This window comes from Triticum aestivum, chromosome 4A, assembly GCF_018294505.1.
Source record: "Triticum aestivum cultivar Chinese Spring chromosome 4A, IWGSC CS RefSeq v2.1, whole genome shotgun sequence".
NCBI lineage: Eukaryota > Viridiplantae > Streptophyta > Magnoliopsida > Poales > Poaceae > Triticum > Triticum aestivum.
In genome coordinates this window covers 35,157,879-35,177,236 of record NC_057803.1, presented here as the reverse complement: position 1 = coordinate 35,177,236, position 19,358 = coordinate 35,157,879, and the positions used below count along the sequence as shown (strand labels likewise).

General features: G+C 45.3%; 2 protein-coding genes across 2 annotated transcripts; one reads left to right on the top strand and one right to left on the bottom strand.

Moving 5' to 3' along the window:
• Window positions 1-8,987: 8,987 nt before the first annotated feature.
• LOC123081690 (vicilin-like seed storage protein At2g18540) lies at window positions 8,988-11,716 on the top strand. The gene is made up of 5 exons (XM_044504240.1): window positions 8,988-9,332; window positions 9,417-9,607; window positions 9,707-9,787; window positions 9,879-10,223; window positions 10,320-11,716. The coding sequence occupies exons 1-5, from the start codon at window positions 9,041-9,043 to the stop codon at window positions 11,475-11,477; spliced, it is 2,067 nt and encodes a 688-aa protein (XP_044360175.1). The 5' UTR covers window positions 8,988-9,040; the 3' UTR covers window positions 11,478-11,716.
• Window positions 11,717-12,663: 947 nt separating this feature from the next.
• On the bottom strand, window positions 12,664-18,490 carry LOC542907 (COP9 signalosome complex subunit 4). The gene is made up of 14 exons (XM_044506487.1): window positions 18,213-18,490; window positions 17,971-18,122; window positions 16,362-16,465; window positions 16,220-16,280; window positions 16,051-16,143; window positions 15,867-15,967; window positions 15,501-15,609; window positions 14,135-14,179; window positions 13,977-14,045; window positions 13,792-13,883; window positions 13,670-13,712; window positions 13,311-13,370; window positions 13,146-13,205; window positions 12,664-12,922 (listed from the first exon to the last, which is right to left on the bottom strand). Exons 1-14 carry the CDS (start codon window positions 18,346-18,348, stop codon window positions 12,848-12,850), a joined length of 1,200 nt encoding a protein of 399 aa, XP_044362422.1. The 5' UTR covers window positions 18,349-18,490; the 3' UTR covers window positions 12,664-12,847.
• Between the last annotated feature and the right edge of the window lie 868 nt (window positions 18,491-19,358).

The following is a 19,358-nucleotide window of genomic DNA, read 5'->3' as shown; positions in this document are numbered from 1 at the left end:
TTCTCATGAGCTCTTAAAAGTTCTCGATGATCTTCGAAGATAGTTTCATGAGCTAACTTAAGAGTGTTTAGTTCTTTAGTTAGAGCCTCAATCTTCTCCTTATCATTGTCATTCGTTTTATCTTGATTAGCATGATTAATTGACGTTTCATCATAGTATTCATCACTAGAGTTGTCAACAAGCAAATCATCACCTAACAAGTCATCTTCATCACTATTGAAATCAACATACTCGGGGTGTGTTACCTTAGGACCTTTGGCCATGAAGCATCTTCCAATTCCTTCATTTGGTGAGTCAAATATGTCATAGGAGTTGGTTGACACAAGTGCTAGACCGGCAACACCTTCATCTTGAGTATCTTGGGAGTCAGAGTGATAACTTCTCTCGGAGTGGCTGTCGGAGTCGGAGCCGGATACCCATTCACCAACATGAGCTTGATGTCTTCGTTTTGTGTAGCTCCTTGATGATTTTTCCTTCCTTTCCGAATCCTTGCTTCTCCGTGAGTATCTTCGTTCATAACGATCATCTCTACTCCTTCTCTCTCTTAGTGGTGATTCTTTGTTTCTTCTTTTTGGAGAATCTTCTCTTCTCTGTAGGGAGCCGTACACTCATTGGAATAGTGTCCGGGTCTTCCACAACTGTAGCAGTTTCGCTCTCGACTAGAAGATCTTTTGTCATTGTAGGACCTTGACTTGAAGCTTCTATCTTTGCTTCTACTGTTGTAGAACTTGTTGAAGTTCTTCACCATTAAGCTCAATTCTTCATTGAAGTTTTGTTTCTCACTTGATGATGTAGGGGCTTCACATGAGGCTTTGTAGGCACCACTTGATTTGTTGTGAAGTTCTTCTTTATCCTTAAGTGACATCTCATGAGCAACAATTCTTCCAATCAGCTCCGTTGGCTTGAGATCTTTGTAATTGGGCATCATTTGGATCAATGTGCACACGGTATCATATTTTCCATCCAAGGCTCTTAGAATCTTCTTGATGATGAATCTATAGGTCATCTCTTCACTTCCTAAGCCGGCAATCTCATTTGTGATGAGAGCAAGCCTAGAGTACATTTTAGCGACACCTTCACCATCCTTCATTTTGAACTTGTCAAGTTGACTTTGAAGCACATCCAACTTGGATTCCTTGATGGAGTCGGTACCTTCGTGCATATCAATCAAAGTGTCCCAAATTTCCTTTGCATTCTCAAGACGGCTGATTTTTTTGAATTCTTCGGGGCACAATCCGTTGAAGAGAATATCACAAGCTTGAGCATTGTATTGCAACATCTTCAACTCATCCGCGGTAGCTTCACGGTTTGGTTCTTTCCCATCAAAGAATTCACCTTGCAAACCAACACACACAATAGCCCAAACGGCGGGGTTATGTCCAAGAATATGCATTTTCATTTTATGCTTCCAACTAGCAAAATTAGTACCATCAAAATAAGGACCTCTACGGTGATAATTTCCCTCGCTAGACGCCATACTCTCCTAGGTTGTGAAACCAAGGCTATGACCACCAAAAGCTATGGAGATCAAAGCAAATGGAGACCAAAGCTCTGATACCACTTGTAGGATCGAAAGTATGTCTAGAGGGGGGTGATTAGACTACTTGACCAAATAAAAACTTAACCTTTTCCCAATTTTAGTTCTTGGCAGATTTTAGCTATTGTAGGACAAGTCAAGCAATCATCACACAATTCAAGCAAGCATGCAAAGAGTATATTGGCAGCGGAAAGTAAAGCATGCAACTTGCAAGAATGTAAAGGGAAGGGTTTGGAGAATTCAAACGCAATTGGAGACATGGATGTTTTTCCCGTGGTTCGGATAGGTGGTGCTATCCTACATCCACGTTGATGGAGACTTCAACCCACGAAGGGTAACGGTTGCGCGAGTCCAAGGAGGGCTCCACCCACGAAGGGTAATGGTTGCGCGAGTCCACGGAGGGCTCCACCCACGAAGGGTAATGGTTGCGCAAGTCCACGGAGGGCTCCACCCACGAAGGGTCCACGAAGAAGCAACCACCCACGAAGGGTCCACGAAGAAGCAACCTTGTCTATCCCACCATGGCCATCGCCCACGAAGGACTTGCCTCACTAGCGGTAGATCTTCACGAAGTAGGCGATCTCCTTGCCCTTACAAACTCCTTGGTTCAACTCCACAATCTTGTGGAAGGCTCCCAAGTGACACCTAGCCAATCTAGGAGACACCACTCTCCAAGAATTAACAAATGGTGTGTAGGTAATGAACTCCTTGCTCTTGTGCTTCAAATGATAGTCTCCCCAACACTCAACTCTCTCTCATAGGATTTGGATTTTGTGGAAAGAAGATTTGAGTGGAAAGCAACTTGGGGAAGGCTAGAGATCAAGATTCATATGGTAGGAATGGAATATCTTGGTCTCAACACATGAGTAGGTGGTTCTCTCTCAGAACATATGAGTTGGAATTGTGTATGTGTTCTGATGGGTCTCTCCATGAATGAAGAGGAGGTGGATGGGTATATATAGCCTCCACACAAAATCCAACCGTTACACACAGTTTTCCAATCTCGGTGGGACCGAATCAACAAACTCGGTCGGACCGAAAAGGTAAACCTAGTGACCGTTAGAGATTTTCGATGGGACTGACATGCAACTCGGTAGGACCGATATGGTTAGGGTTTGGGCATAACGTAATCTCGGTGAGACCGATTACACAAACTCGGTGAGACCAAGTTTGGTAATAAGCTAACCAGAGAGTTGGTCAGGCAAACTCGGTGGGACCGATTTGCTCTTTCGGTGAGACCGAAAAGTTACAAAAGGGAAACATAGAGTTTACATTGCAATCTCAGTGGGACCGATTCGCTCTTTCGGTGAGACCGAAAAGTTACGAAAGGGAAACAGAGAGTTTGCAATCCCATCTCGGTGAGACCGAGATCCCTATCGGTAGAACCGAATTGCTAGGGTTTGGCAGTGGCTTATGACAAGTGAAACTCGGTGGCGCTAGATAGAAAGAATCGGTAGGACCGAGTTTGGCTTAGGGTTTAGGTCATATGTGGATATGGGAAATTAGTTGAGGGTTTTGGAGCATATCACTAAGCACATGAAGCAAGAGGCTCATTAAGCAACACCTCATCCCTCCTTGATAGTATTGGCTTTTCCTAAAGACTCAATGTGATCTTGGATCACTAAAATATAAAATGAAGAGTCTTGAGCTTTTGAGCTTGAGCCTATCCTTTGTCCTTAGCATTTTGAGGGTTCCACTTTCACATCCATGCCATGCCAATCATTGAGCTTTCCTGAAATAGTCATCTTGGAATAGCATTAGCTCAATGAGCTATATGTTGTTATGAATTACCAAAACCACCTAGGGATAGTTGCACTTTCAGTGGTTGTATTGGTTGCTTGCGTACCCGGATGCCGGCACGCGTCCTTGGAGGTCGAAAACAACAGCATCGTCGTATGATCTTGAACTTTTCCTGGAAGCATGACACATGACAAAGTCATCTTGTGCAATGAAAAATGTGACTGGTGTCATCTTCAGCAGTCGATAATATATCTGAAGAAACAAAAGCATGTGCCTGGGCACCAAAATTCAGCAGGTATGTTTTTACTTGTCGGTTACAGCGAGACTGAATAGGATGAGGAGCTTCACTAATCAAAAGAGATGGTACAGTGGTTGACTAATCAAAAGAGCTTCACCAATGTTATAGCGACATCAGGCATAGCACTGAAACCAATTTCCAGTTACAACTTCATTAATCAAAAGAGGGGAGCAGCAGGAAGGAAGGAGGTGGAACCTGCGGGCGTGAGAGCTGTACAGAGGCGTGTCTGCTCCAGTGTGGTGTGGACAATGACGAGCTGGCGCCCTGGACACCGCCACCGATGCTGGTGCAGTCCCGTACTGGATGCTTACGTCCTTGCAGGTCGGGAAAGATGAAGAGGAGCACCGGCATCCATTGCCGCCGTTCTCGAGCAGGACATACTCTATAAATGTATATATCATTCTCCTACATGTTCACAAACAGCAAAATATATTCATTTTTTCATAGCATCTCTGAAGAAAATTTCTTGCAATGTATTTTCGAGTTCAACATCAATTTTTCCATCTGTTCTGCATATGTGCTTTTCATGCCAATTTATACATTATTACCACCTCCAACAATCGATTGCCGCATGTAGGACGAAGAAATTGTAATATTTTCTAACAAATAAGTAATAACTATGGAAAAGGATCACAAGCATTGGAAGATCTTTAAGATTGGCAAGGAACAAACAGGTTTAAGCTTTTCTAACAAATAACTAACTATGAAAGCCACACTATAACAGCCAGCTATTTCCCCTTACTAAACCCTCTTTTCCAAGCCATATCAAAGCAACAGCACACGTCTTACTATCTATTATATTATTGTTTTTCTCTCATCATGTAGACAGTACATATGAACATCAAAATGCATCTTGCAAGGCTGCCACCTAGCATTATCTGTTCATATGTATCATCTGAAGGAAGAAATAGGCTAGCCATTTTTCAACAATTTGAGGGAGCAAAACAAAGAGATAAAAGATCTGTACCACAACACATAGTTGATTTTGAGCAATTTTTGTGAAGACATCAACACCTTGTTCAGAGAGTAGTATGCGCTACACAAATCTGAAGCATACAGTAGAACTTCAGTTGTTAGTAGAAAACAATTGTTCTAGCCTGAATCATAGATAAGCAATTCCCTGTTAAATAGGAATGCATTGTCCGATAGTGCTAAAACAAATAAGAGGTTACCTGTATGGTCATGTATTTATCAAATAAATCAGTAAAATGGAACAACAATGCATGTCAATTCCCACAAACCAGCCTATGCGCATATGAAGGATAACCAAATAAGCCGGGTGACGGTTGTCATTGTTAAGGTGCTTACTGCCTCTCCTGCTGCCTCCTGCTCCTTGTCTCCTCCCAGTCAATAACAACCCCGACATCTCCTACCGGGCAGTGACTGTGGCCTGCGGCACATCCATCCTAGTTAAGAGAAGCAAAACTACGAGCACAATAATCTTATTATTTATTAGGATCAGAAATGTTTTCCCAAGTGACAAACTTAATATCAGCAACCCCCGCAAAAAAAAGGGTTTTACATCTGCAATGTAGGAAATGATGGGTACCTTGATTAGAACGGATGGTATGATGAGGTGAATACACCTGCAATTATAAGATGGAGACATCAGGTGTGAGCTTACTAGAATCTAATGTTACAATGAACAAGTATAAATTTCCCAAACTTACAGGTTGCGTTATTACTTAAAAAATGCTTAGCAAGATAGAAATGTTGATCCTACATAAACATGTCAGGATAATCTACAAAATAAAGATGAACCGATGTGGCAGTGCATAAATCTGCTACTATACTCGCACCGGCAAGAGCACAACAATGGCAAGAGCAATTCATAGCAAATCAGGTAACTAAGATAAGCACTGACATAGCCAGAGAATATATGAACAATCAGCATGGTGGACATGCTCATTTTGACATAGTCAGTACATGGTTAACCAAGCAGATGTGAAAAAACTTCACCATCAAGCCACACATTTCATAGATCAATCAAGTACATCCTACAAACTACCTGCGCATCACAAAGGCCAATCACAAGCCTCAACTCAAGCATGCAATTCTACAATCCAGATCTGCACTGTAAAAAATCAATCTTCATCAACAAAAGGAAATGAAAAACATGGAACCAGGCAAAGTCGATAAGTTCAATCAATACACCTATACATCAGCCAATCCGGCCTATACAACGCTACCAATGAAAGGACTGAGATGCCATACCGTCAAACAAAGGCATACTGTTTTGCAATACAATTGTTTGAGTGCTCCTCAAAATAATAGATATGATTCGTGAAGATCTAATGCAACCCTGCAAGTAAAATAAAGCAACATGAGTTAGCTCCAAAGGATATAATCTGATAAGAGATCTCACATTCCTCAAGTAATTCATTTACATGTAATAGAATGAAAGCAAAAGTCTGATTGAGATTTCTGAGCAAGCAAACAAAATATCTGAATATGGTGCAATTCATAGTGCCTAATTGGTTGTGTTGTTTTTTGTTTTTGGAAGATCCCATGGACAAAGAATCATCTCCAATTTCTTGTTGATGTGCTTCAAGCTCCACACAAATTCTGAACAAAAGTAGATCTCACACAACTGAGAAATAAAGAGAGGGCAATATTTTCACCTTGGCTTGAATCAGCAAACTGGTCGTGGTGACGTCGCCCATGTAGACAAGCACGCTTGGACAGTGAGGGAGGTGTCTTCACCTGGGGCTTGAATCAATCTGGCCATGTAGGCACAATTTGGGGAGAGAATCGCCTGGGGAGGTCGATGGCGAGCAAGGCCATGGTGGCAGCGAGCAAAAGGGGATCTGGAGTCCTCCACGACCAGCACCGCATGGCTGGCGAGCCCGGCCGCCGGAGCGCCTCCGTCCTCGCGCCTCCCACTCATCCCCTCCCTCTCCTTGCTTTCCTCACGCCCCACGCAACTGCAGCACCGGTGACGCGTAAGGACGACGGACAGGAATGGTGGAGCCCGACCTCACTAGCACAGGCCGACGCTGGCTGGTGACCCTCTCCCGTATGCTGCTGCACCTTCCTCTCCTCTGCGTCGTCGCCCTTCGCCTATAGGTCATCATCGCCGTCGAAGAAGCCTCGGATCCAGCGGGATACAGGATAGGAATGTGGCATGGGTGGATGGGGGAGGACGGCGGAGCAGGAGAGAGAGGAGGAAGAGAAGGAGAGGCAGCGGCGGCTAGGAGGGAGGTCGAGGAGGAGGGTGGGTCGCGTACGGGTGGGGAGGGCGCGGCGGCGGCAAAAGGAGAGGAGGCGGGGGTCACGGGGGAGACGCGGGCCCACTTCTTTTTTTTCTCTAGCTTGCTCGCTTCTCTGCTCGAGCGAGACGCAATGCTCGCGACACTATTCATAGCGACACGTGGATGACGCGAGCCTGCCTAGCACCCCCTTCATCCTTTGTATGTTCAATTGCTGGAAGAGTTTGCTTCTCATGTGTGGTTCAATTGACAACTCAACTGCTAAGGTTTATAAATACTCTTTGGATCCCGTTGTGTCGAATCGATAAATTGGGTGAAATACTACCCTCGAAGACTATTGCAATCCCCTATATTTGTGGGTCATCAAGACTATTTCCTGACGCCGTTGCCGGGGAGTATAGCTCTATTTATTAAGGTCACTTGGGAGTTAAATATCTATTGCAACTTATATTCACTATGAAGAATCTGAGAGACTCTAAGACCAACATCATGCCCTCTAAGACGAGGGGAGTTAAGGAACTGCCAACTCGGTCTACACTTGAGTCACCTACTGTTTTAAGTCAACTTGTGACACCACCATCTGCTATTCAATCTGATATGTCACAAGTAATAGACATTGCTTCTGCTATTGATAATACTCATAATGATGCTTCTACTATGTTTGATAAACCAGTGCCACTTCTTGAATTACTTATACTGTTAAACCTACGCCTTGTCCGGATCTCCTGCTCAATCTGGAACCGATGCTCCAGCATGAGCATATCATACGTGGTTTTCTTTGACCTAACCATGGCGAAGCCTGAAGGTGTGGGAAGATCAACAAAGCAAGAAAGAGGTGGATGAGCTCGGGCTGGCAGCAGAGAGGAAGAAGGTGGATGCGGCTAGGGTTGTGGGACGCCGGCTGACTTAAATGGTTGGATTTGGCCTTAGGCGGCGAGCCAGAGCGGCGTCACGCGGTGTTCACACCACCGAGCGAAGGAGACGTCCATCGAACCGCCGGGTTTTGGGATGATACCGTGTGGGGCCCCATCGTCAGTCCGACGTGGTGGATGCATTGCGATGCCTCCATATCCGCCATACATTTGGGCTGGGGTGCTGGTCAGCCCGGGCATTTGAGGCCCGTTTGAGGCGTCCGTCTGGATCGCTTTTTTGTGATCGGTCACTGATTAGACCGTCCGCCCGGGCGTATGAGGGGGCATTGGGGTGCCCGGCTGTAGATGCTCCTAGAGCCCATTCAGGCCCAGCAAGCTGAGACGATAGACGGGGCTTGCGAGTAGGCCTTCTATTTAAATTTCATCCCTCGCTTGTTTTCCATGCAGGCGCCACCTAAATGAGAGATAAACACATCACTCTCATAACTAAATATACCTAGATATGTGATAAAAGAAATTATGCTAAAAGATCCTCTCTTAATTAAGAGAAGTCTTTCTTATTTTTATTCTTCGTCATGGGAGTATCAGGTACTACCATCTTGGGGTACTCCGGGTGCTCCAGATTGAAAAAATGTTCTTAATATTTTAAAAACATCCGGAAAAATATGAATGTTCATAAGGAATTTGATTATAATCGCTAAAAGTTTCAAGTTCAAACTCGAAACACACATTGAGAAACAAAAATACGGTGTAAAAAAGGCCAAAGCAATATTGACAATACACATCTGGATTTCACTTTTTTGTTCCTCAATGTGGATTTCAAGTTTGGACCTGAAATTTTTAGGAGTTGTAGTCACATTCCGTATGAACATTCACATTTTTTTCAGAATTTTTTGAAACATTTAAGAATATATTTTCTGAATTTGAAGCACCGGAGTAACCAAGGATATGAGCACCTGATACTTTCCCATCCTTCGCCTCAACGTTTATCTGTCAAGATAACATTGTACACCCCTTAAGCACCGAAATTAGCAACGGAAGCCGTACGGAAACTTCGCGTGGGGCGGTGGGCACCAAATGGATATATATCGCACGGCACGTGCACTCCACCTCACATAGCCAGGGGCCAAGTGGCTAGCATAGGACACACTCCGCGGACGGCAACACCACCGCGAGTCCTCGAGCCGCCCACCGCCTCCGTCGTGACCAGGGGCACGTCGCGCCCATGCACGGCCACCATGCCCACGGCCTCCCACGTAGCTCACGCCACGCATCGCCACTTCACCAGCTACAGCATCGCGTCGTCTACATATGAGGCGCCCATAGCCTCCCCTTCCTTTCACAGACCGCGCGAGGTCGACGAGAGGTAAACAAAGACTGCAACATGGCGACGGCTCGGTGGCTCGTCCTGTCCCTGCTCGTGTCCGCCGCGTGGGCGTCGGCGGCGGCCGCGGCGCACGAGAAGAAATGGAAGGCCGGGGCTGCGGTGGGCGGCCAGGTCGTGGAGAAGGAGCGGCGAAGGGTGGTCGCGGAGGGCGAGGCCGGCACTGTTACGGCCACGGACGTCGCCGACGCGGCGGGCACCGTGTACCGGCTGCAGTTCATCACCATGGACCCCGGCGCCTTGTTCCTGCCCGTGCAGCTGCACGCCGACGCGGTGTTCTACGTGCACAGCGGTACGTAGCATCCGTGAACGAACGACTGTCTGCAAGTGCACAGTGATTGTGTGACTAAACTTACGCCGTGTTTTCTGGGGGCAGGGCGGGGCAAGGTGACCTACATCCAAGAAGGGGGCAGCGAGACGAGCTCGCTGGAGGTACAGCGAGGAGACGTGTACAACTTGGAGCAGGGCAGCATCCTGTACATCCAGAGCTACCCCAACGCCACCAGAGAGCGTCTCCGGATCTACGCCATTTTCACCAGCAACGCCATCAACTCCGACGACCCATCGGTACCTACAGACCGCTTCTATGTTCGTCGGTGATCTACTTATTCGTTCATTCATGAGGCACTGACGAGTGAGTACTTCACTTCGCCCCCGGTATTGCAGCATCCCACTTCAGAAGCATACTCGAGCGTCAGCAATCTACTGAGAGGATTTGATGTAAAGATTCTTCGACAGGGATTTGGGGTAAGTAAAATTAGTATCAACTTACGAACGAGTATGCACATGTCTTGCATAGTTGCATCACACCGATTACATGAATTGTTGGTCTTGTAAGGTTTCCGCTGAAGTGGTGGAGGCAATCCGATCGGCCAAGAGCCCGCAGTCGATTATAACGTACAATCCAGACCAGAAGAAGGAAGAGAAGTCGAATTGGACGGAGGAAATCTTCGACGCGCTGTGGGGCGACGAGTCCCCACTGAACAAGAAGAAGAAGAAGAAGGATAAGCACAAGAAGAAGAAGGACAAGAAGGATGACAAGTCCAAGAGCGAGACGTTCAACTTCTACTCCGGCAAGCCGGACGTCAAGAACTGCTTCGGGTGGAGCAAAACCATGACCAACAAGGACCTGCAGAACCTCAGGGGGTCCAACATCGGCATGTTCATGGTGAACCTGACCACGGTAAGTGGGCAAGAAGATTCTTCGCTTACTGTTGCGTTGAGTGGTTATTCAGTTCTCGTGCCAACATAAGAAGTGTTTGCACTGGTAATTTTGCAGGGATCGATGATGGGGCCTCACTGGAACCCGAAAGCGACGGAGATCGCCATCGTGACACACGGGTCAGGGATCGTGCAGGTGGTATGCCCGAGCACCGCGTCGGGTGCCGGAGGCGATCGCGGCCACCACGACGAGGGCGGCCGCGGGGGCGGTGATCACGGTCACCACGACGAGGGCGGCCGCAGGGTTGGCGATCACGGTCACCACGACGCAGGCGGCCGCAGGGGCGGCGACCACGGGCAAGAAGGCGTCGAGTGCAAGAACTCGGTGTTCAGGGTGAAGGAAGGCGACGTGTTCGTGGTGCCGAGGTTCCACCCGATGGCGCAGCTGTCGTTCAACAACGGGTCGTTCGTGTTCGTCGGGTTCAGCACGCACATGGGGCAGAACAACCCGCAGTTCCTGGCCGGGGAGCATTCGGTGCTGCAGGTGATCGGCAAGGAGATAGTGGCGCTGGCGCTGGGGCAGAAGAACACGACCGCCGTGGAGAAGCTTCTGTCGGCGAAGAGCGGGTCGACCATAATGGCGTGCGTCTCGTGCGCGGAGGAGCTGGAGAGGAAGGCGGAGCAGGAGGAGCAGGAGGGCGGGAAGGGGGAGAGGGAGCGGGAGCAGGAAGAGGAGGAAGAGAGGGAGAGGAAGCAGCGAGAGGAGGAGGAGAGGGCGAGGAGAGAGGAGGAGGAGAGGGCGAGGAGGGAGGAGAAGGAAAGGAAGAAGCGGGAGGAGGAGGAGCAGAGGAGACGGGAGGAGGAAGAGAGGCAGAGGAGAGAGGAGAAGGAGAGGAAGCAGAGGGAGGAGGAAGAAGCGGCGAGGAGAGAGCAGGAAGAGGAAGAAGAAAGGAGGAGGAGGGAGGAGGAAGAAGGTGGCGGAGGCCAAGGCGGAGGAGGAGGTGATGATCCAAGGGAGGAGGAAGAACGGCGGAGGAGGGAGGAGGAAGAAGGTGGCGGAGGCCAAGGCGGACGAGGAGACGATCCGAGGGAGGAAGAGGAGCGGAGGGGGAGGAGAGAGGAGGAGGAAGGAGGCCGTGGCGGGAGAGGAGGAGACGACCCGTGGGAAGAGGAGGAAGGCGACTGGGGAGGCTCCTCCAGGTACCGCGCGGCCACGACGAACCTGAAGAAACGCTACCACCGTGGTCGCAAGGGCGCCGTGTTCCAGAGCGCCTGAACAAGAACTGTTCCAATCACCTTGCACGCTCTATGCTCTACCCTTTCCCCGCGTACCGCTGTACGACTAATGGTGGCGATCCTAGTTGTGTGGCTCTGTTCAGTCTACTGTAGTCTGTGCTCGTAGTTTTGTTGGGTCCGTCGTTGCCACAATGCCACTGTGTCTTCGCTGTAGCCGGTGTATAGAAGAGCAGCTTGTGCATTATGCCTACGTATAAATAAATGAGCTGTTCATCGCAATGCACTGGATGCTGACCACTGGTGCATAATCTCCTTCCATCCCGGAAATCCGCTCATTTGCTCATAGAAGAAGAGTGAAATGAAAGTAAGTTGAAAAATTTTGCAACTTCTTTTACATCAAAGAGACGAACAAATTCTCTGTGTGCTGGAAAGTTGCAGAACATAAGACACCCGGGAGCTAGGGACGCAACATAAAATCAACAGTTACATCCGGGAAGCTCGGGATAGAAAATAAAATCAACAGTTTTGAACCTTTCTCAGGATACATACAGAATTTGTTCATCAACACGAGCAGATGAGCCTCCATCCCGTCATACATGAAAATCATAGCATGATTGTTCATGACAAGCAGGATGTCCCTTCTTAGCTCCTCTCTGTAATTCAGCTTGTCCTATCTCTGTAATTCATGTTGTACTATGTACCCGAGCTGAGTTTGAATGAAAGTTTGGCGCTCTGGGCGCCTTTTCTCGTTTTTGAAAAAAAAACGCCTGCGTGCTGACGTTGTTCCCACCTTTTGAAGTCAGAGTCTGGTATGTTTTTCTTACTAATACGGAGAGGGTTCCGAATGAAAAAGAAGGTTTTGGAGGAAGAACCTGTGGGCAACCTGTGGAAATTTAGTTTAGCGGCTCTTTTTAGAAAGCGTGAATGCAAATAAAAAACACCCCCTGAAAAAGACTCACGGCCAGGAGGTCTTCTTATTGTTACATTTTGAGGCACGATTTTCGCATTTGTAGACATGAAATCAGTCATAGACGGTTAATCGAGAATTCCAGGTACAATGACAAGGCTTTAAAATTACGATTAGATGATCATACTGCGCTAGCCTGGAATCTAGTACTCCAGCGATGCTCATACTATTACGGTGTCAAAAAACATCTTTTATATATTAAGTTGAAAGGAAGTATTTGTGTCGCATAGTGATGGGCGTGCAAACCATTAACACCCACTGGAAAAACACAGAGCATAACTCAGGCGGCATTTCCCACGCAAATTTCACATGAGATGATCGCATAGCAGAATCGGTTCCAAGTATCAGTCAACGGCAAAACATCTGTACAAAAATGTTAATCCAGCGACTTGACCCGAGTTAAACCACAGATACCATCGAAACAACTGGGTGAACAGACTCCCTCAGACAGGTATAGCGATCCCCTTGCTCGACATGCTGTCAAGGATGTCGTTCAGCGCTTGGCACAATCCAGCAATCTGCAGGTGTGGCAAAGTTGTTGCAATACATGATTAGAAACAGATGGATGCGTTTCCTGATAGTTGTTGTAAACGTAGCAGTTGCTTGTGGAGAAATTTTTGGTGTACGGTGCACGAAGGCAAGTGCAAGTATGCAACAGTTCTATCAAGGCTAGTTTCTCGCTTTAACTAAATTAAAAAAGAAGTTAAAACTAGAAGAAATGAAATACAAGGCTACACTAACCTGTTGGTCCCACTGCTGCAGCCCTTCGGTGTCATCCTCAAAGTGTATCACAGCTTCAACCTGTGGAACAATGTATGCACGAATTTCAGACTGATGACACAAAGATGTGGGGTTTCATGATCTTAGCAGATAGAGAATGCCAAGAAAGAGAGCTGGTAAAAATACCTGATCAATTGAACCCCGCATTCTATCTTCACAAATCATTCGACATGCTATCTTCTCAGCCTGCCAGTACAGAAGTCAATGGTAAGAAGGCTCAAAATCTAAATGGTACCCTAGACTAAGTTCAGAACTCTGCACCCTGTATATGTATAGCAGTAAAAACCAAAATAAGAACAAGGAGCTGACCCTGACAAATGTTACCATGTCTTAGTTTGTAAATTAATTATGCTCTGTTATTGCTTTACACAACACTACAAGTTCCCTTTTACAAGCCAGAAGCAATATGGCAGAATATTACAGAGTCTAAGTTGCTGGTAGAGTTCAGGGAAACGAAAGAACCAACACATGTACAAAGAATTTACCTTTCTAGGGTCAATGCCCAACAATGTTCCAAGCTCCTCAAAGCTGCAGAAATGAATTGATGGTCTGTTATTAGGTTGAATAAACCAATAATGAATGAACAACAATATCAATGAATACTGACCTGATATTGGTGTAAAGTTTACTGGCACTAAGGAGATTATGCTCAATCATTGCCCGCTCAAGCACAGTAGACTTGTCTGGCAGAAGGGCTTTCTGTTGAACAGTAGAGAAATTCCAGTCAGGAATACCATAAATGAGAACTTATCTTGAACAAGGTACAGAGAGAATGACTAAAAGTTTCCCTACTTGATGCGGCTTCAGCTCCTCTGCAAATGCATCAATTTCTGGTTTCCTCAAAATCCTTTCAAGAAAAACCTGAATATTTGGAAAAAGTGGAGACCCTATCAATGAAGAGAACTTATATTCCGAACATAATGCCAGGGAAGTATATCCATGTCAGATACCTTCTGCAGTATTGGATATATCTTGAGCTTCAAGCATCTTTCATCCTGGATGGGGCAAATTATTATAACATCATGTCATAAAGTCATAGTTTAGGAGTCATTATGATAAGATACACAGTAAAACAAAAATATCTGCACATTACTAAGGTAACCATTATGTTTGTTTCAAGCAGCATAGCAAAAATAAGGTGTATATAGGTTGCCTGCCATTGGACAGTTTTAAAACTGAATGGTGGAAGATATTCAAAAGTAGAAAAATAATTACCAAAAAAGGTTGAACATAATTGGTTCACAGGATCATGATATTAGTAAGTTGGTGCCAGATTGGAGAAAGACATAGAAGAGCATGTTTTTGGACCTTGGATGAGTTTAGCAAACAGTAGGTTTAACAACCCTGGGTTCCCACGAATCCAGGATGCAATTTAATGTATTTCACGTTATATTGATGAGTGGCAAACTAAAATTGCTACCAACCAAAGAGAAAATAGATACGAAATGAGGCATCACAAGAACACTACAACAGTAAGGTAAAGCCATAATCGGTGCAAAACCAAACGTGCAACCAGATCTGGTCAACAGCCAATTTTTGGAAGGGCAGCTCACGGCTCCCATCCAAAGAGCCACATAAATACAGAGCTTGTTTACCATCTCGCCCTTATTACATATGAACATTTTTTGGTACCCTGCAGGTGCAGGGATCGAAGCCTGGTGCATCTATACTTCTGGGGCGTTAATACAATAATCACCGAACTCCTAATCCTCCAACATCATATTTTCTTGTGCTTTGCATAGACAGTTCCAGCAACATGTACTCGGATTATGGAGGGAGAACTCCATCCATTCCAGTGAATAAGGTGCACGCACATTTCGAGAATCAAGTTTGACCATCAAGTTTAACCAACAAAATGTGGGTTATGTGCGGCAAAAGTTAAACCGTTGAATTTGTATTGGAAAAGGACCAATAGTATAATTGTAAAGTCACATAACTTATATATTATTGGTCAAATTAATAGTCAATGTTAAATCTCAACGAAACTACTCTGAACATGACAATGCACGTACGAATTTTGTGCGATGCCTACTTTGAACGGTTCTGATTTGCAAAATGATGAGATCTAACGGATGAAATCGGAAATCTCAAAATGCGTGTGCTTGGAATGGAGGTGGTAACAACTTAAACCAGTGGGACGAAAACTCTAAATAAATGACGTGACTTGCGTTGATTGGTTTCCAATTGGCAAAACTGGATCAAGAGAGAACCAAGACGATCATGATGGTTAGAAGTTACTGCAGCAATTAATGATAATAGGGTAAATAAAAGAAGGTGTGATATCACAGGACATTGAGATAAGCTAAAAGCCAATACCTTGTACAATGTAGCAAGAACACGGGACCGTTGTGGGCCAGCACCAGCCAATATTGTGCATGTTACAGCAGCACTAAGAGCTTGCTCCAGAGCATTTTCATCAATCTCTCTGAGAAAATACAGAAACAATGTTCCATCAAGATTTTTGAGAATAATACATGGAAGCAATATCAGTTCCAAACACGACTTGTCAATACCCACCACTGCAGTATCTAAACATGAGTATCAAGTAGGGTAATTTTTTCGATACAATGAGCAAAATATTGAAATATTTGCAAGGGTGTAAAATAGAAAGTAGGCACCACTACATCGGCAAGGCAACAAAGGACCATACAAGACAGAACATTAAAAGGGAGTAAGCCTTACTCATCCCCAATTTGGCGTTGCTCAATCTGAGAGATGCCATAGTATCGAAGTGCAGCTTCCAAGAATTTACGCTTTAGATCTAAAATTCTCGCATAGCAGACCTATAGAGATATAAGAAAGGAACTAAATCTTTGTCCATAGTTGTAGACAGATAGATTGGTAAACTGTTTCTGAACCAACAAACCTTGTATTGCAAGTTCAGAACTTCCTGGTTGCTGTTTGTGACCAAAAAAGAGGCTTTGTTGATAAAAGCTTCAGCATTCACTGCATCATCATCCTACAAAATGAAGAACTACATTAGTCCAGCTGACAATGCAATGAACCAATGACGACAAAGGCTAAACAGCACTAACCTCCAAATAGAGTCGCGCAATCTGGACGCACTTGGATAATTTGTTGGTGTCATCAAGCATCCTGGTTTTTTAGCAGATAGTCAGGTTTCCCAGACTTAGAAAATCCATTGACATGTAAAGAGAGACAAAAGCTTGTTTCTACCTGATTCCTGAGTCCAAGTCAATGCCACTAAGCATTTGTGCTGCACTCGACCATTGTTGTTCAGATTCATACAGTTCTGCAAGCTTCTCTCTAATCACTACTACCTGGATCGATAGCCAGAAAAATTATAGATTAAGATTGTTGCAACACTTTTTTACATAATAACAACAGGGTCAATCACAAAGTCACCGATGGAGATCTAATGAGCGGATACAAAGCCGACAGAAACAGATATTAAGTTGGTTATTTGTGGTAGAAGAAACAAATCTAGAGATTCAGATTCTCCATGAGATTTACATGAAGACGCTGGAACAGCAGTAAATATCACATAAAATGTAATGGATAATTTCTTTCACAAGATGACAAGCATGATGCAGGCATTCATTCTTTGTACTCCCTGTACTAAATCAGCGACAATTAATATGGATCGGAGGGACACTTTTTTCTGCACAGGTATATATTAACCAGCTTCAATCTACATAATCTTTCAAGACTAGGTATTTTGCAAAATGGGCACACTTAATCCATTTTGGTTCTACTTTGATGGTAGCTACTACCTAGAAATATGAATATCTAAGACCTTTGACATAATTGCAATAAATAGAAATAATACAACTCCTTAACTGCTAATTTTAGTGACTGTTTTCAGCAGCTTAACAAAGTTTGAACCCATGAGACATTATAAATTGCAACTTCAACAAGAACTCCCAAACAGTAACACTAAAGAAGTAACCCATAGATATTTAGTTTCTAAAATGCGATGCATAAGAGGGACATGATGCACAAAGCTATATCTAGATATTTAGGTTTCTGCAATGCAACCCATATGAACATGGAATGAGTGGCAACAGTAATTCCAAATATTGCATTATTTTCTCTAATCGCAGACAAGATCATGAGGTATTATAAAACTATAATCCTTGAGTTATAATTTTCCTGTTCATAACTAGTCCCGAACTATCACACAGATAATCAAAATAAGTTAACCATGTGGGGTAATAAGCTTAAGGAATTGGCTCAAATGGCTGATATGTGGCTTATAATGACTGGGCTCCAAATCGACAGGTCTTCTTAATGGATTACAGACTAACACGGCATGTAATAGCTGTGTGGTTGACTGCCTGACTGGCATAAATCAACTATAGCTCTATTTCCCCTGGAAAGTATGCCACACGAAAATTTAAATTGTAGAGAGCATCAACAAAAAATGCATAACATTATCCTCAATACTTGCCCTTGCATACACAATCTAAGCTGAGACTGCGTAAATGAGATAACATGATGAATTCATTTTCATGCACTGTGTATTCCCTTGAAGAAAAATCAGCCAGAGCCCAAATTGGCCACTCCAAAGCAAATCTCACAAGAACAGAAAATCTCATTACAGCAGTAGCTCCATGCGTACTACTAGTAGCTAGTGGGCAAGTTAAAAATATTCAGTGGCAGGTGTGACCAACTGTCAAAACAAAAGTGCTGTGATAGCAATTTTCCAAAATTATACCATGGCATTGCATATTAGCTTTACAGGCTGTGCAGTACAACATACTACAACTAGTACAGAGCAATCTGGTACTTCAAATTGGCCGGCTGGGAACCGAAGGGTGCCTACCTGCTCCTCGAAGGAGACCACACGAGGCTGGATCTGCGTGAGCGCGTAGTGGGCGACCTCCTTCTGAGAGTCTGGCTCCAGCTTCCCCAGCTCCTGCGCGAACGTCTGCAGCAGCTGCCGCGACACCACGAGCGGCACCTCATCCGAAACCACTGCGTTCGCAACAATCCCGGCCATTACGCCCAAAACGAAAAATCAGATACCCAGAAATCTACGGCTAGGGTTTGAGTGAAGCGCGTTACTGTGGTTGAGGAAGCGCTTGGCCTGGGGGATGTCCGGCGGGGAAGACGAGATGACGGAGGCGAGGATGTGGCGGTACTGCTCGATCTTCTGGCGCTGGTCGGCGATCGCCGCGGCGCTTGCGAGGGCGCTGTCCATGGCTACCTCCGCCCTCGGCTAACGCGGACAGCAGCAGGGGTTGGGGGTCGTCGCCGGCGTCGGAGATGGAGCGGCCTAGGGTTTTGGCGTTTGATCTGCGGAGAAGATGAGGGGAAAAGCTATAACTGGGTTTTGCAGATGAACTGGGTCGGATATATTCTGCTGGGGAGTAGGACGATGGGCCGCCTTGTACTTTTAGTGTGGGACGCCTTGTTATTTGGGCCTAAAGTTTTAGTTTCGTCTTGCGACTCTATGGGCCAACTCAGCCTTCAGTTTTATTTTTATTTTATTTTCTTTGACGCGTCCTTCAGTTTTATCTTGTAACACATGCAATGAAACCAGGGCAAGTGAATCAACCTGTGGTTGAGTTGGTTAGGTGGACAGTGGTATCCCCAACCCACCAAGGTTCAAATCCTGGTGCTCGCATTATTCCTGGATTTATTTCAGGATTTCTTGGATTTATTTCAATATGCCGGCTCAGTCTCTCGGAGGTGCTCATAGGGGTAGGATGTGCGTGTGTGCGTTCATAGGGATGAGTGTATACGCGTGTATATGAGCGCTTGTGTTTGTACTGATACTCAAAAAAAAAGAAACCAAGGCAACTCTATGTCTTTCGCCTTGGGTGGGCAAGGCACGTTCTTATTTGGCGCTTGCTTATGCGCTGATTTCTTTTCTTTTTTGTGAGTGAAATATTTGTATTACTCAATCACATAGTCCTCGCAATCAACGAGGGCTAGAACCAAAGGAACATCCGGGCCAGACGATAACAAGTCATAGTTATGCCCTCAACTCTAGCAAATTTAACTAAACTATCACTAACATTATTTTGTGTGCGGTAAATATGAGTAATACAACATTCACGTAAGCCCGTAAGATGCCTAATCTCCTTGATGATAGAAGCGTGGCCTGATCTGTCTTGTTCCCGCGCTTAGATAAACTTCACTGCAGCTATAGAATCCATCTCCACCATGATTGACAATTCACTTCTCTGAATGGCAAGAGAGAGACCC